The following is a 17,581-nucleotide window of genomic DNA, read 5'->3' as shown; positions in this document are numbered from 1 at the left end:
TGGCCTCATCATAAAGATAACTGTGTTAGGGGATTATTCATAATCTGGAATAGCCCATTTTTACCCACCTACTCACTTCTTAATATAAAGACAGAAACGACAATTTTCCTTTTATGCTACCTGCGTGAGTTTTGTCTAATGCAGCTGACCTTACAGATTATGAAAGTGGTTACTACTGGAATGAACTATAAAACATTTAGAAAATCCGCTATGCAAGGTAAATGATGTAAGTATCCTTTGTTTGAAGGCCAAAACAAATTTGCTATTTAGAAGTCCATGACAGATTTTATAAGTACCTCTAGGATAATGTCTGCATATATAAAGCATAGAGAAGTAGTAAGGTAACTATTGAAATAACTTGAAAACAAAGAACATATCTTGCCTGAAATATCCAAATTAACAAGGCCGCAAATTTCTACCAGAGTCAAGATAACTAGGTTAACTGCCATTCCTGATTAGATTATGGAATTATGAATTCTGTCTTAGTTTGTTTCTAAAGAATATTTATTGTTCTCTGAGTGATGATACGGACTTTCACTAATGAGTAATATTCACATATAGCACACTGGGAAAGTTACCAGACTAATCTCAGTGACATTTCAACAATTACTGTGCATCTCCTATGCATCAGTCATAGTTCTAGGTACTGGGAATAGAGTATTGAGGGAGATAAGACCAAAATAATTAAGAATAAACAAACAAGGAAATCATGAGATCTTGGTAAGCTAGGATATAGGATATAACTGAATCACATACGTGACACATCAAGGAAGGTATCCCTGGAAGAGTCTAAGGTGAATGATCAGAGAGCCAGTCAAGTAGCCCTCAGGGTGGAAAGCTTTATAGACAGAAGGAATAACTACAGCAAAACCTCTAGAGGAAGAAGGAACTTAGTACTTGAAGAAACCAAAGAAGGTCACTGTGCTTGACCATAGACGGAAAAGGAAGAGGATAAAAAGGGAGTCACCCAGTGGGAATGTAAAACGGTGCAGCTGCTATGGAAAATAATATGGTGGTTCCTCAAAAAATTAAAAATAGAATTACCAGGGCTTCCCTGGTGGCACAGTGGTTGAGAGTCCGCCTGCCGATGCAGGGGACGCGGGTTCGTGCCCCGGTCCGGGAAGATCCCACATGCCGCAGAGCGGCTGGGTGCGTGAGCCATGGCCGCTGAGCCTGCGCATCCGGAGCCTGTGCTCCGCAACAGGAGAGGCCACAACAGTGAGAGGCCCACGTATCGAAAAAAAAAAAAAAAAGAAGAATTACCATATGATCTAGCAATTCCACTTATGGGTATATTCTTGAAACAATTGAAAGCAGGTATTCAAACAGATATTTATATACCTGTGTTCATAGCAGCATTCAGGATACTCAAAAGGTAGCATTCAAGATACTCAAAAGACAGAAGCAACTCAAGTGTCCATCACGATAAACAAACTGTGTTCTATATATATAATGGAATAATTTTCATCTTTCAAAAGGAAGGAAATTCTGACATGCTACAAGAACCTTTAGGACATTATGCAAGTGAAATAAGTTAGTCACAGTAGGACAAAATTATATGATTCCATACATATGAGATATTTAAAACAGTCAAGTTAATAAAGACAAAGTAGAATGATGACTGCTGGCAGCTGGGAGGAGGGAAGAGGGAGGAGTCAGGAGTTACCATTTAATGGGTATAGCGTTTCAGTTTTGCAAAATTAAAAGAGTTTTGGAGAAGGGTGGTAGTGATGGTTACTAAACAGTGTGACTGTACTTAATGCTACTGGACCGTACACTTAAAAATGGTTAAAATGGTAAATTTTGCGTAATGTGTACTTTAAAACAATTCTTTAAAAAGTTAAAAAAATTTGGAGACCATAAGAACATGTTTGCACTTGTCTGCGCGGCCACTGTGGAGATGCAGTGTACGTATTTGGGACTTTTGAGAGGTAGAGTCAACAGAGCTGCGTCACTGGCATGGTAAAGAGGAGGATCAATGATAACTCACAGACCTTTGGCTTTTGGGCAACTGGTGGATGATGTACTGAGCTGAGGAAAAACAGACACATTTTTTGGTCGTGGTCAATTTGAGATGCCTGTTAGTCACATATATAGATATTAGGGAACTAGGAAGGGATAGAGGTTTTGGAGAAAGACCACGGACAGGTTTATAGATGTGGAAGCCACCAGCATACAGAAGGTATTTAAAATAAATTTGTATGGATACACAGTGTGAGCATGTGTGAAAACAAATAAAATACAAATAAGATGCTATCAAGCAAATAAGATCACCCAAAACTCCCTAAAGTCTTCCATTATCACATTGGAAGGCCAGGTTCTTTACTTTTTTTTTTTTTTTGCGGTACGCGGGCCTCTCACTGCTGTGGCCTCTTCCGTTGCGGAGCACAGGCTCAGCGGCCGTGGCTCACAGGCCCAGCCGCTCCGCCGCATATGGGATCTTCCCGGACCGGGGCACGAACCCGCGTCCCCTGCATCGGTAGGCGGTCTCTCAACCACTGCGCCACCAGGGAAGCTCTGTCCTCATTTCTTACCACTTCCCCCCTTGCTCACCTCATCCCAGCCATCCACAGTGGACACTTACTTTTCCTCAAACATGACAGGCATGCTCTGGCCTCAGGGTATTTGCACTTGCTGTAGCCTCTGCCTGGGAAGCTCTGCCTCAGAGATACCTTCCTCCCTGACCTTCTTCAGGTTCAGTTATTTAATTTCCAATTTCAGACTTCTCTGGCTACCATATTTAAAATTGCAATCTTTCCCTAATCTCTAATCTCTTACTACTCTCCTAATAATCTCCTCTCATGTTTTTCCCCATAGGATTTATGGTCACTTATTGTGCTACCTATTTCATGTGATTATTTCATTATTCTTTGTCTCATCTCTCTCCATAAATTATCTATAACTCCAGTAATTAGAATAGTTCCTGGCACAAAGCGCTCAAGAATACAGGAATAAAGCCTATATTTCCTATAAGGTTCAATACATTATGCATGACTCATTAAATATAAAATTACCACAATTTTATATAACTTTCTCCATAACATTTTTAAGAAAAAAAATGGAATAACATTTTTTAACTTTGATGCTGAAACGACATGAAAATATAGTTATTAACGTCGTTTTCTCCTAGTCACCAGCAAGATTGGTCTCCTCTGGCTCCTGCTAACGAAAATGATTGCGGCTGTGTACCGTCTGCTGTGGATACGGCACTGCCAAGTAGTGTCAGGCAGCTGGTACTTTTGACAAATACATGTTTATTCTTTATTTAGTATGCTGCATTTTATGTTTCCTTTTGTTAGAGTTTTGCTCCAGTCCTTAACAGCTTATATTTCTTTACAGAGAGTTACAGAAGGCAATTGACATACCCACACTCTGTCTTTCTAGACAGGTCTGGTACATACTAATGTGTTCATTTCTACTGGCAGGGCCTGTTCTCAGCAAAGGACATCATCTTCCTTAAGCCACTACACCTCTGTAAACTTGGAATGTTGTTTGTTTATTGCAGGGGACAATCACTTCTATTCATCATTTAATTCGACTGTGTTATTCTGTTTTATTTTTTGCAGTTCTACTCCTACCATTTTCTCAGACTTAACTTTTTAATATAGTTTTAAAATTTACACGCAGCAAATTCACTCAGTGGTACTCAGTTCATGTATCCAGCATTCCCGCCATGGTACAGGAAAGTACCACCCCCACCTCAAAATTTCCTCATGCTGCTTCCCTTTGCAATCATTCCCTCCCCCAATCTCAGGAAGCCTGCTGGCCTGGGTGACTGGTGGATGCCAGTACTGTCCCAATGTGAATAACACATTGAGTTATAACAGAAATGATGCCTTGCAGATCAGCTCACAACCTCCAATTGTTTAAAAGGATGTTTTTGAGCTCTCCATCTTTGTTATACTTGAAAATACCAAAAGAAAAAAACAACAAAATCTTTAAAACCACCCATGGCCAATCTGTCTTGGAATTATGTAAGTGATAACTTCACCCTCTTTTGCCTCAATTCCATCATTAGAATCACTGTCAACTAGTTTGATGTAAGAGAAGGAAAACTTTATGTTCTACCAAAAGTACTGGTGATAGTCTCAACACTATTTATTGAATAATCTGCTGATGGAAATATCAACTTTATTATTTTATTTATTTCTCAAATGATAGCAAATGTTTCTGCTCTCTATGTTCTGTTACACTGATCTACATACTTGTCTATTTCTATGCCAGACAGTACTATATTGGTTTTAAATCAGGTTTTATACTAAAAATGTTTGTTCTACTTTGTCAAAATGTTTTTGAATTCTTTTATATTTATTCTTCCATATAAAGTTTACTCTGATTGGAATAATATTAAATTAACCATTAATTTGGGAAAAACTAAGTTATGTAATGGCAAGGTTTGCATCAAAGAATATACATACCTTTCTATTTACTCATGTTTTATTTTTTATATTTTAATAAAATGCTATTGTTTTCTTCATATACATTTGTTTACATCTTGTTAAATTTAGTCTTAGATTTACTTTAGGTTGCTGTATGAGTGCATTTCTTTTCTTTTTAATATTTAAACTAATTATTGATAGTGTAATAAAAAGCTACTTTTGTGTATGTATGTTTGTGTGTGTGTGTGTGTGTGTGTGTGTGTATATATATATATATATCGAAACCTACTACATTACATTTTCTTATTGGTTCTTATAGGTTTTCAGTGTAGTTTCTTAAAATTTCCAAATATGCAGTCACACCATTTATAAAAATCAATTCTTTCCCTCTGTAATAAAATGTTACGGCTTTTTAAGTTTTTTTTGTTTTTGTTTTTACCAAAACCTCTACACTCTGTTGAATAACAGAAATAGTAGAAATAGGAAGCTTCCTTAGCTTGTTTGGATCTTAAAGCCAAAGGAGTTAGTATTTTACCATGTAGCATAATGCTTACATTTTTACAATTTTTTTTTTTTTTTTTTTGCGGGACGTGGGCCTCTCACTGTTGTGGCCTCTCCCGTTGTGGAGCACAGGCTCCGGACACGCAGGCTCAGCGGCCATGGCTCACGGGCCCAGATGCTCCGTGGCATGTGGGATCTTCCTGGACCGGGGCACGAACCCGCGTCCCCTGAATCGGCAGGCGGATTCTCAACCACTGCGCCACCAGGGAAGCCCCAATAATGCTTTTTACAATAATATTTTGAAAGTTTCTTTATATTCCTATGTCAACATGAGTTTTTAAAAGATTGGTAATAACTGTCTAAATTTACAAAACGCCCTCCTGCATCTATTGATAAAATTATATGACGACACCCCTTTAAATTATTCTTTAATTAGATGGTGGCTTTTAAGATGTGCTGAATGTATGTCCTGCTTTTGTATCAGAAGGGAACACATCTAATCTCTTAATGCAGACAAGGCTTTATGATCATGAACAAGAAGAAGCTTCATAAGACAATGATATTAGTATTTCATATTGCTGTCAAGGTTTGAGATCTAATTTATCAAAACAAACAATATCAATAAGCATTTGTTGAGTGTTTGATATATATCAGACATGCTGCTGAGTATTTTACTACCATTATCATAGTTAATTTTCACAAAAATGTGTTGGTATTGTTGTTACTCTACCTGTAGATGAGAAAACTCAGGGAAGTTTAGCTCCTTGCCCAAGATTGTATAGTGAGTGGAGCAGGATTCAAACCTAGTTACTAAGACTTCAGAGTCCACAATTTTATCCATTACATTACACTTAGAAAAAGTCAATCAAGTCATAGGGAATCAAACATTTCATGAGAGCATTAAAAAGTTTGCTACAGCCAAGGAAAGGATTTGGAATTTCCTTGAACATTTATTGAAGTCTAAATAATTCGTACCATGCTTTGTATAGTGGAGCTCTAAGATTTTGAACGACCACTCGCTGAAGAACTAAAGCAGATTTTAAATTCCTTTCAAAAACCAGTTTTGGCTTTGATGGCAACATTTCTTATATGTAAGGTGAATTCCACTTGAATGAGAATAAGGGGCTGTATTCTTCAACTTCATGATGACTTGGCTGCTGTACCACTGGCCTAACCTTATCCCATGAGCCTATTTGTCAATCAGCAATGCAAAATATCATGGATTTCCTATCAAAAGCCCATGTGAAAGAAATCCTTTTTCACAACATGCCACCTACATTCCACTGTGCATAAAATCTCATACTAACATCTTTATATCTCCAGATGATCACATTTGCAAGATCAATGGTATAAACCACCCCACTCTTTACCCTCAAATTGGTACATCTACTTAGATGCATTTTAAAAGAATGTTTTTATCAAAAGAAATAGTCAAATGAAAATAATTTCTGTATTTGTTAAAATTTAAAAATCAATTTTATAAAACTGTACCTAATATTTTTAATCTAAAGGGTATACAAGTAAACCATGTTGCCTAGATTTTAGGTGTTAAAAGTTACATTCGAGATGTAACATAATTTCTTTTGGACCAAAGAATTATTTAGAAGTATGTTTTATATTTGCAAATATATATTGGGTATTATATTATTATTAACTATTAGTTTAATTACATGGTGATCAATGAATGTGTTTAGTATGATCCAAGAACTTTAAATCCATTTCTTTATAGGCAAACACTAAATGTTCTTTGGATGCTTAGGGAAAAAAAATATGATTTTCTAATTGTGTGAATATTTCAGTTATGTCCAAGTAAATCTTCTATATTCCTTCCTTTTTCCTTTTTTTTTTTAACTGGTTATGATGGGAGTAGGGCAGTTCTTTTTTTTTTAATTTTTATTTTTTTTATACAGCAGGTTCTTATTAGTCATCAATTTTATGCACATCAGTGTATACATGTGAATCCCAATCACCCAAATCATCAACCACCATTCCCACCCCCCCACGGCTTTTTGCCCTTGGTGTCCATATGTTTCTTCTCTACATCTGTGTCTCAACTTCTGCCCTGCAAACTGGTTCATCTGTACCATTTTTTTAGGTTCCACATACATGCTTTAATATATGATATTTGTTTTTCTTTTTCTGACTTACTTCACTCTGTATGACAGTCTCTAGATCCATCCACATCTCAACAAATGACCCAATTTCGTTCCTTTTTATGGCTGAGTAATATTCCATTGTATATATGTGCCACATCTTCTTTATCCATTTGTGTGTTGATGGGAATTTAGGTTGCTTCCATGACCTGGCTATTGTAAAGAGTGCTGCAATGAACATTGGGGTGCATGTGTCTATTTTTTTTTTTTTTGGCGATATGCGGTCCTCTCACTGTTGTGGCCTCTCCCGTTGTGGAGCACAGGCTCCGGAGGTGCTCCGGATGCGCAGGCTCAGCGGCCATGGCTCACGGGCCCAGCTGCTCTGCGGCATGTGGGATCTTCCCGGACCGGGGCACGAACCCGCGTCCCCTGCATCGGCAAGCAGACCCTCAACCACTGTGCCACCAGGGAAGCCTGCGTGTGTCTTTTTGAATTATGGTTTTCTCTGGGTATATGTCCAATAGTGAGATTGTTGGACCACATGGTAATTCTATTTTTAGTTTTTTAAGGAACCTCCATACTGTTCTCCATAGTGGGTATATCAATTTACATTCCCCCCAATAAAAATAATATTATTTTTCCCTTTTCTTGTCCTACTTTCTATTTCAAGTTTACTGCTCATTTTTTCATACCTTTTGGCCTCAAATGATGTTAACATGAAACCAAAAGAAAACACAAACTGGTTTATCTTATTTTAAACAAATTTTATTTTGGTATAATTATACTCAATCTTTGTCAATGATTGAAATGACACAAACAAAAAATTTTTTTTTTCTTCTGGCAGTTGTATTAGTTTCCTATTGCTACTATACTTGGTGTATTAACTTACCAGAAGCTTAGTGGCTTAAAACAGCATAAATTTATTATGTTACATTTCTGGAGGTCAGAACTCCAATATCTGTTTCAGTGAGCTAAAATCAAGGTATCAGCAGGGCCTAATAACTCTTTCTTGAGGCTCTAAGGGACCATGTGTTTTCTTGCTTTTTTCGAACTTCCTTGGCTCATGCCCCACGTCACTCCAACCTGATTCTGCTGTCACACCTCCTGTCATTCTGAGCTTCCTACCTCCTTCTTCCAAGAACACTTTTGAATACATTGGGTCCACCCAGAAAATCCAGGATAATCGCCTATCTCACAAACCTTAATTTAATCACATCTGCAAAGTCTCTCACTCACAGACCCCAGGGATTAGGATGTGGACATTTTGGGGGGCCATTATTCAGCCTACCACAACTCTTCCATGTATTATTTTCTCCTTCCTTCCTTCCTTCTTTCTCTCCTTCTTCCTTTCTTTTTTCTATTCTTCAATTTATTTCAGTGAGTCAAAAACTTATTTTTCTCATTTCTCCTTCTTCTGCCTAGAGATTTCCCACTTGTCAGAGTCTATTTTTTGAATGAATATGACATTTTTAATATGCAATGTTTCTTCTTTCTGGGTGGAGTCATCATCTTAGATTTTACCATTATTCTTAAAATAAACTTTAATGTGTTCCTTCTCAAAGCCATATGCCCAGGGAGTATCACATATCATGCAGATTCCAAAAGGCAGAAGTTTTTTCATGGTTCACTTCTCAAATGAAATGAATTTGCAGTAATTCCACTTTACCATTACCGAACAGGCTAATAGGGTTAATTATCTATTTCCTGGGGTCAGGAAATTAGAACCTCTTCTTAGATTCACAGTTTTTGCTTACATCACTCTTGTATTTTCAGGAGTCTCTGCATTGCTGATTTTTGCTAGCCAAGCTCCTCCATTTTAGGGTAGAGGTTTAATTTTAAATTATATCATTATTGATTTGTATAACAATTTCTACCTGTTCACTTTTTTTTTTTAAAGCAGCACAAATGGATGTCCAACCTCAATTTCCTGGAGGATGCCGTGCCGAACTTCCTCATAAATTCCTTCATATCCTTATGCAAGACATTTACATAAGAACTTTGGGGAATTCTAATGATTTTGTTTTTTTAAGCTGAAATTTTGAGGCACAAAATAAATATTTTAAAACTTCCCAGCTGTTAGTAATAGCAAACATGCTTTCAGGGAACCCTGAACAAACAGTGAGGTTTGGCTCTGTAATTACTTTAACAAAACATCCTAATTAAAAGGGTAATCCATAAGGAACTGGAGTATTTCTCCAAGTTACTGTAGATCTTCACACTGCTTAAATCAAACAGAGAAGGAAAGAGAAGCTACAGAAGTCACGGAAGGAGAGGGAATTACTTTCATTGCTTTCAGCTATCTGTACAAACCGCTGCTTCTGTTTAGCTGACTTGCAAGGCTCAGAGTTACCATTACTACCCTAATGAGTAGATCACACCTTCTGAGTTCACAAGGTGACTTAAAGGCAAAGGGAGAAAGTTATGCAACACTATGCACCTAGAAGGGCCAACACTGGGTTTCCCAGCCAATGTAGATTTCTCTGGCTACAGCAAAGAATGCCTCCCATTTCAAGTGGTTTTCAAAAGGATTGCTTCCTCCTTATCCGAAAACTTAAAGGAAATCAAAGCCATTCTATATGGAAATCTGACTTCGGAATGCTTAGCTATGAAAGCTCTGGTAGAAGTCATCTAAGTCTCATTTTATAATTTAAACATTTACTTGAATAAGTTAAAATGAGATGAATATTTAAAGAAAACTTCCATAGCTTAAATATATGTATATATTTATCCTATAGATTCTATATTCTATATTATTTCTATATTTCCATATAGAAAGAGAGCAAGCCATCCCGCTGAGTATTCTCTTGGCGCTACTAGTGACCACTTCTGAGCTTGTCCATTCATCCGAATATTAATTCGTATCAAGGGTTATACTTTCTACTATTTGAATGATGTAGTCAAAAGAAAAAAAAAACAGGAGGAAGGAAGAGGAATTGAAATAAGTTTCAGGGAGTTGCTCAGTGAAAAGAGATCACGGGGTCCAGAAATTGAGAAAGCCTTAGGACCAAATACGTCTGGTCCTATTAATTTAGTACAGTGAGTAAAATCAGTGCTTTACAAAGCAAGTGAAACACATCTGTCCCACGCTCCTATAGTTAAATACCCTGAAATGGCTATTAGTTTCCATTACGTTTTAAATGTATACTATCTTAAATCATAAACTATAACAGCATTATGTGCAAGAAGTATGAACTGTACTAGGTTTCTTCTATTAATTTTTCATTCACCTTTTGTCAGATTACTGATGCACATCTTACGATCAAGGACAAGAACTGTGTAAACAATTATAATCCAAATGAAGAAGTGCAAGAATGAGAGAAGAGGCAGTATTTGAAATGTACTGAAATGTGTTAACCAGCTGCTAAAGGAGTACCATTTGGATGAGGGAGGATGAATTCTGAACAAATAGTGGTAGAAATGATTTTTCTTAAGGTATTCACTTTGAAAAATGTCTACTATGCTGTCCTACACACCCTTCCCTGTAATCCTAGCCATCAGGCCCCTTTCCCTGAAGTTTCTAGTTTAAGTACTATTTGTTTTCATGATGCCTGTTCAATCATTGCAGCCAGTATCTGTTAGTGCCTCAAGAGAGCTGTTCATTTTTCACATTTGTACTCCCTGTTTACTTGGCACATCATAACTGCTTAATCAATACTCAAATAAGGAAAAAAGTCAGGAGGGATGCTGCATGCAGAAGAGAGATATTATTAAGCTAAAAACATGGTATAGTTCAAACATCCAGTGAAACAGCATTTATTAAGACACTATTCATGAGCTCGGCATAGAGGTTCTTGATTAGAATAGATGTATGAAATGGATTCTACTTAGATCACATAGATATGAAAAGAATGCAGTTAAGTGGAAGCTTTGTGCCATCCCAGGAGCTGTGATTTTACATTTTGGTTCTACGTACAATGTGAGTCTTTCAGAGTGAGGAGAAAGAATACATAAGTCAAGTGGAGCGCCCCATTCATCCTGGATATTTTATAGGAACTTCAGCACCTCCACTCCATTTATTTTCACTCCTTCCGGTAAGAGATAGAGTCCCTTAAGTTTGGGTAAATGATATGACTTCATTTCTTAGAATCTTTTGCCTTGAATCACTGTGTTTTTATTGTCATTGGGTCAGTTCTAAAGGATTCATGGGGACTTTGCTTTGATAACCTGTACTGGGCATTGACTCACCCAACCCGGTCTTAAGTGTCAGCTCCACAGTTACCAGCAGAGTGACTGAATCAAGTTGGTTTAATTTTCTTAGCTTAAGTTACTGTTCTTTAAAAGTAAGGATAACAATATATACCCCACATGTATAGATGAGAGTATAAAACACAAGTATATAAACTTTAAAAGTTATTTCTCAAGTAAAATAGAAAAATGAAGCATTCCTACAGCATATCCTAACCATCCTTTTATTGTTTAAATAAGACAGATCATGTCCTCATGACTTTAGGCCCAGCTATCCCGGCCTCCTTGTCATACTTCAACCACCAACTGGGCTTCAATTTCTGGATGGTCTCTTCTTGCTATTCCTTCTGAACCAAGGGCTCTTGTCTGACCTATTTGCATGGCTGTCTCCCTCACTTTCTCAAAGTCTGTGCTATATTTTCCTAATATGAGAAATCTTCTCAATCCCCTATATAAAAGAGTACTCCCGAATCATTTGTTATTCCTTCTACCACACTTTATTTTCTTCTGATAATTTATCACTATCTATCTCTACCTCAATAAAATTTATACTCTTTGAGAGTAGGGACTTTGTTTATTGCTTTGCCCCTAGTACCTAAAATAATGCCTGGTATATAAAATTTTTCAAGAAAAATTACATGTTGAATAAATGATTACATGAATTCAAGTTCCCTAACCTATTAATGAAGGGTGTATGTTTTGCAAAGTGTGAATTTGTGTAGCTCCACTTCTCGATTTACCTTATCTAAGACAAGTTAAATAACATTTTCTAAGCCCCAAGTTACTTTATTTTAGGGTTTACTTTAGGGTTGTCCTAACTGAGTTGGCCCATGTCTGTCTACTTCTAAAACATTTTTTGTGCTTTAGCCAGACTAGTCTCTTCAAAATGCAAACATAATTGTCAGTATTTTAAAAAATTATTTCATGACTTGCTTAGGATAAAGCGGGTTATGGCTTTAATGAGATTCTTAGGACAAAGTTCAAAATCCTTAATTTGGTCATGCCAGATTTAGAACATGCCTGTCTTGCAAAAGTAACTGCATGCCATCTCTGTGTTTCAGCCTTGATGGTCTTTATTTTGGGTCCCTAGCAGCACCATGACCTATCTTGACTTCAAACATGCATTTACCTTACCCTCTACTTCTCCTCCTCAATTTCTAATATATGTTTTTGCATAGCTAATTCTTGTTCATCCTTCAGGTTTCATTCAGATGTAAATCTTCTCTACGTCTGTCTCTTTGCCTATCTATCTATCTTCCTATCTTTCTATTTAGCCATCCATCCTATGTTGAACAATAGGATATGGCCAATATTCAACCAGGTATGTATTATAACAATGGTAATTTCCTATGACTTCACTTAGAATGTTTGTCTTTCTAAGCTCCACAAGGAAAAAGAATCATGTCTTTCTTATTTATTATTATATCCTCAGAGCTAAGCACAATGCCTGATGTTTAGCAAATTTTCTATAACTTTTCTTTGAATTAATGTGCTATCACATGGCAGTGACTATCATTACTGTGGAAATAGTGTATGTTGATTGTTTCACTGCCACCATAATCATGTTGTAAACCCAAATCTGTGACAATATTAAAATCATGTATGGCAGTGAGTTCTTTAGAAAGGGAAGAAGGGAAAGATCAAAAAGGAAGAAAATTAAAAGAAGGAGTTTAAGGAAGAGAAAGGGAGGACGGATTTGAGGAATGGTGATGGAGAGAAGAGAGGGAGAGAGAAAAAGGAGAGGAAAAGAAAGAGATACAGCATTTTCACCTTCCAGTAACTTGAATATTTTCAGGTCTATTGGTGAAGAAGAAGTGAATTCCATTGCTGGTTATATAGGCGGCCATCTTGGGTCACCACATTTATAATACACATGTGTTTATTCTTGCAGCTACTTTTTTCTTTGCCCCAGTTTGAATCACCTAGCTTTAAGTTTACTGATCATAACTTACGTCTTTTCAAGTATCTTTCATTTTTATTAATTTCTACTTTGCTCATTTGTAACTCTAATTCTCTAGAGTATATTTTTGCTTTGTTATTTATATTATTTATATTTCTGTTTATTTTTATTATTCACTTTTTTTGTTGCTTCCATTAACCCTTTCTCTTGAATTGTATTTTTGTATTTAGTCATGATGCTTTTTATTTCAAGAAGTATTTCTCAACTGATCATTTTGAAGATGTTGTTATATTTAATGTAGTGACATGTGACTTTTATATGAATCTCAATATCTCATCCACAAGTATTTCAGACAACTATCAATTAAGCAAATAAGGCAGATTGTCCTTTATACAAAAAAAAAGTGTCAAATATTAATGACCATATCATAAGCGTGTCAAAAATACATATTTGCTGTTTCGCAGAAGTACCATAAAAGAGCCAGAGAAGCTATATAAAGTAATTATGTTTTATGATTATTATCAGAAATTGCAGCCATTCCTGTGAAGAAAATGGTTAAGGTCAATTATTCAAAGTAAAATAAATAGTAAAAAGATCATTTCAAATTATTTTGAAAAAAAAGTAATTTGTTATGAAGACTATTATTGATTTATATTTACATGGCATTGCTGAAGACTCTGTATTCATTCAGCATTTTCGCTTTGTTTTGTTTTTGTTTTGCATCTAAAAATTTAAGAAGAATAAATATCCCCAATGTTGAAGTTTATCAATTTTTTTAAGGTATCCTTTGAAGCTGAAGTAACGAAGAAGACAGAAATCAGAGTGACAGTGATTGGGGAAAGGTCTTACCATCGAGATCATTCTCTGGAGTCTCTGCTGTGTACCAGTTGGAAGGTGGTCCAGTGCCATTGACTGTCATGGCTGACACTTGAAAACTGTACTGACTTCCTTTCTCCAGTCCTGTGAAAGAATTTTCCCCAGAAGAAAAAACTTACTGAAAACAAGTATTTCTGGTGGGTTTTACACGTTTTAGCAAAATTTTAACAATAGTAGACATGCTTTACATTGTTTGTGATTGTTGTGGTAATTATTATTTTAGCCAAAAGGGTTGGAAGATTACAGCAAGAAATCAAATTATTTTTCATATATCTTCATTTATTTTTCCAGTTTACAAAAACGTAACCCTGAAAATAGCCTCAGGGCAGAGGCAGAATATAAAATATGAACGATGAAGAAATAATCAAAAATAGCAAGGATCATTTTTCCTCACAGTTCAGAAGAGGCCTGCCTATAAATCAAGAAGAGTCAGTCTAAAAATTTATGCTCCATCATTCATTCAAGGTCAGTGATTATGTTCCCTTTGGGCCAAGAAAGAAAACTCCAAAGCCACTGTACTTCAGCAGAAAAACTAGGCCTTTGTCTCTCAAAAACATCACAAGACATAGTTCGTTTTGCATTAGCTTCCATACTAGAACATGAAGAAAGTCTAACTCTATGATAATTTGGACATACATTATAGGACACAGTGATGACCTTAGAGCTGATTTTCCAGTACACAGAGAGTATAGGTAGACAAGAGAGGCCCTGTGTATCATGAGTGTGATACGTGTAAATTTTTAATGTAAACACTTTTCCTTTTAACTGAATCTCAATGTTGCTCATTAACATGAAAAATTATTGTAAAACACATGATGCTTGTCAAAAGATCATATGATTTTTTCGAGACATTGAGGACTCAGTTTAAACTGACAAGTTCTTAAGCCTCAATGAGTTGAACAACACTGATAAAAAAATAACACCTCTCTGTTTTTTCCATTAATTTGAAATGCCATGAACATTTGGAGCCAAGGAAAAGTCATAAATAAAGCTATTAGAGAAATGATGCTTCTATCAAGTACAAAGTTATGTACTTGTATATTTTTGCATAGGAAGATGAGTAAATCTTGGTACTGAGAAGAATTCTAACTTACTATTAATAGGAGATGGTGTTTTACATGATGGTTAGAATGGACTTGTTAATGTCGAAGGGCAGTTGTCTTCAATAACCAGTTGTTGGGGAAGCTAGTAAAATAGTCTTGTTCAGGCTTCAGAGACAGAAGTTGGCCTCTGACCAACCTGTGACCCTACCTGGACTGCGCGCCTGCCTACTTACCTAACAATTGCTGCTAGCAAATCAAACGGCGTTTACGATAAGAGAGGGAATGGGTCTTGGAATTTCTTGAGCCCTGGGGACCTGGCCTGTCCCCCGGGGTCTGAAAAATCCTGTGACCGCCGCCCCCATGGTGAAAACAACAGCACTGTTAAAGTGAATCCAGAGCTGCATTTCTGCATGCAAACTGATGATATGAGTTTGTGGCCTGGGATTATAAGTGGGATCCCCAGAACTGCAACTTGAAGTCTCACCCATGGGGTGGCCGCACTGCCTGGGACCCTTCCCCCATTGGGGCTCCAGATTGCTGTTACTCAGGACTTCCCAGCTGCTGCTGCTTGGATCTGGAAGTAGGTGTCGGCCCAATTCGGTGAGGTATGCTCTATTATATACTTTGTTAATATTCTTATTCCTTTCCTTCCAATAATTGTAGATTGAAATTGATATAATCCCTTCTAATGATTGTATATTGAAATTAAATTAAATCACCTTCTATTAAAGATTGATGGAAGCTGTTTATTTGTGTGAGATGAGTGGTTATTTTGCCAGGGAATCCGATGAACCTTAAAACCGAAAGTAGGCTTTTGGCGAAACACTAGTACTGTTAGAGAAGACAGTTTGATAAACTCACCCACACAAAATGCTGTCCTCTTAAGAGGCTTCTAATTTTCTAAAATAGACTGGAAGGCATGGACTGAGAATAGTTTTGGTGCTGTTGTCTTGTTATCATCAGTGTTTTAATTGTATATCCATAGAGCCACTACAGTGCCTGACACAGGGAAGGCACAAACACAAAACAACTGTTGAAAGATCCACTAAAGCAAGTCTTAGCACAAAGGAAATATTAGACTACAATACAATATCCAACACCATCAGCAAGGTGGTGAACGGATGCTTTTGAACATAAACGCTTTGTGGTGCCTTAAGTAGGCTTGTGCTCACTTTGACTCGTCCCTTAGTTAACATGGCATTGATCTGATACTTGTTAACATTTTTCACCCTTCATAGGTGCTGTTCTTGATTCCTGAGGCAGAGGGATTACAGAGGCTCTTCTGGGAAATTAAAAACTCAGAGGGAGGGACTTCCCTGGTGGCGCAGTGGTTAAGAATCCACCTGCCAATACAGCAGACACAGGTTTGAGCCCTGGTCCGGGAAGATCCCACATGCCACGGAGCAGCTAAGCCTGTGCGCCACAACTACTGAGCCTGCGCTCTACAGCCCGTGAGAGACAACTACTGGGCCCATGTGCCACAACTACTGAAGCCTGTCTGCCTAGAGCCCATGCTCTGCAACAAGAGAAGCCACCTCAAGAAGAAGCCTGCACAATGCAACAAAGAGCAGCCCCCACTCACCACAGCTAGAGAAAGCCCGCGTGCAGCAATGAAGACCCAACACAGCCAAAAATAAATAAAATTAAATCTTTAAAGAAAACCAAAAAACAAAATCTCACAGGGAGAGAACTCTAGGAAGAAATGTTTACCGAATTATTGCAGTCATTACAGCTCATGACTTTCATAGTGGTCTCACCTCAAATAGTTTAAGTCCATCAAGAATATATTCTTTTACAGTAAGGGGAAATTTAACTTCATTTTTCTTTGAAATGGATGGACAATTATTCAGTACCACCTCCAGTGACTGATTTGAAATACTTTGTGTGATGGTCAGTTTTATGTGTCAACTTAGCTAAGGTAAAGTCCCCAGTTATTCAATCAAACACTCAGTGTTGCTGGGAAGGTATTTTGTAGATACGACTAAAGTCCATATTCAGTTGCTTTTACATAAGGGATATTATCCTAGATAATCTGGGTGGGCCGGATTCAGTCAGGTGAAGGGACTGAAGTGCAGACTGAGGCTTCCCTGAAGAAGAAATTTCACCTGCAGCTATCTTTCCTGATGGCCTGCCCTGTGGATTTCGGAATTGCCCAGCCAGCCATCATAGTCAATTAAGTCAACTGCTTGCAATAAATCTCTTAGTATATATCTCCACTGATTCTGTTTCTCTGGTCAAACCTTGACTGACATACCATTCTCTTACATGCAATATTTTGACTATAAACAGAAATCTTTCTGAATGCCGTATAGTCTGTTCCATTCATTTGACTTTAAATCGAGTGGTGTTTCTCATGCAGAATCTATCAATTTTTAACATAAGTTAATTAAAATATCTCACTATAAAGTAGATATGCAAATTTCTTCTTATAATTTTGCCAAATTTCAATTTACATATGTTGAGTTTAGGCTCTGTCAGTATCATTAATTCAGTTTTGAGTAAAACAAAAGCCTACTAATATCTTGAATAATAACTTGAAATAACAATTAGAAGGCAGTTAAAAGACCAACCACTACGTGCTTCCCCTATGAGGTCTCACCTGGC

The 17,581-nt window shown here is 37.0% G+C and overlaps 1 protein-coding gene across 1 annotated transcript in view; it reads right to left on the bottom strand.

The window, feature by feature from the left end:
* The window catches only part of DCC (DCC netrin 1 receptor), a 1,168,069-nt gene that overhangs the window by 199,058 nt on the left and 951,430 nt on the right, over positions 1–17,581 (bottom strand). Inside the window, exon 14 of the mRNA XM_060310806.1 lies at positions 13,908–14,018. Within this exon, the coding sequence (XP_060166789.1) occupies positions 13,908–14,018 (111 nt within the window). The remainder of the gene's footprint in view (positions 1–13,907; positions 14,019–17,581) is intronic.

This window comes from Globicephala melas, chromosome 13 (assembly GCF_963455315.2).
Source record: "Globicephala melas chromosome 13, mGloMel1.2, whole genome shotgun sequence".
Taxonomy (NCBI): Eukaryota; Metazoa; Chordata; class Mammalia; order Artiodactyla; family Delphinidae; genus Globicephala; species Globicephala melas.
This window is presented reverse-complemented; position numbering and strand designations above follow the sequence as displayed.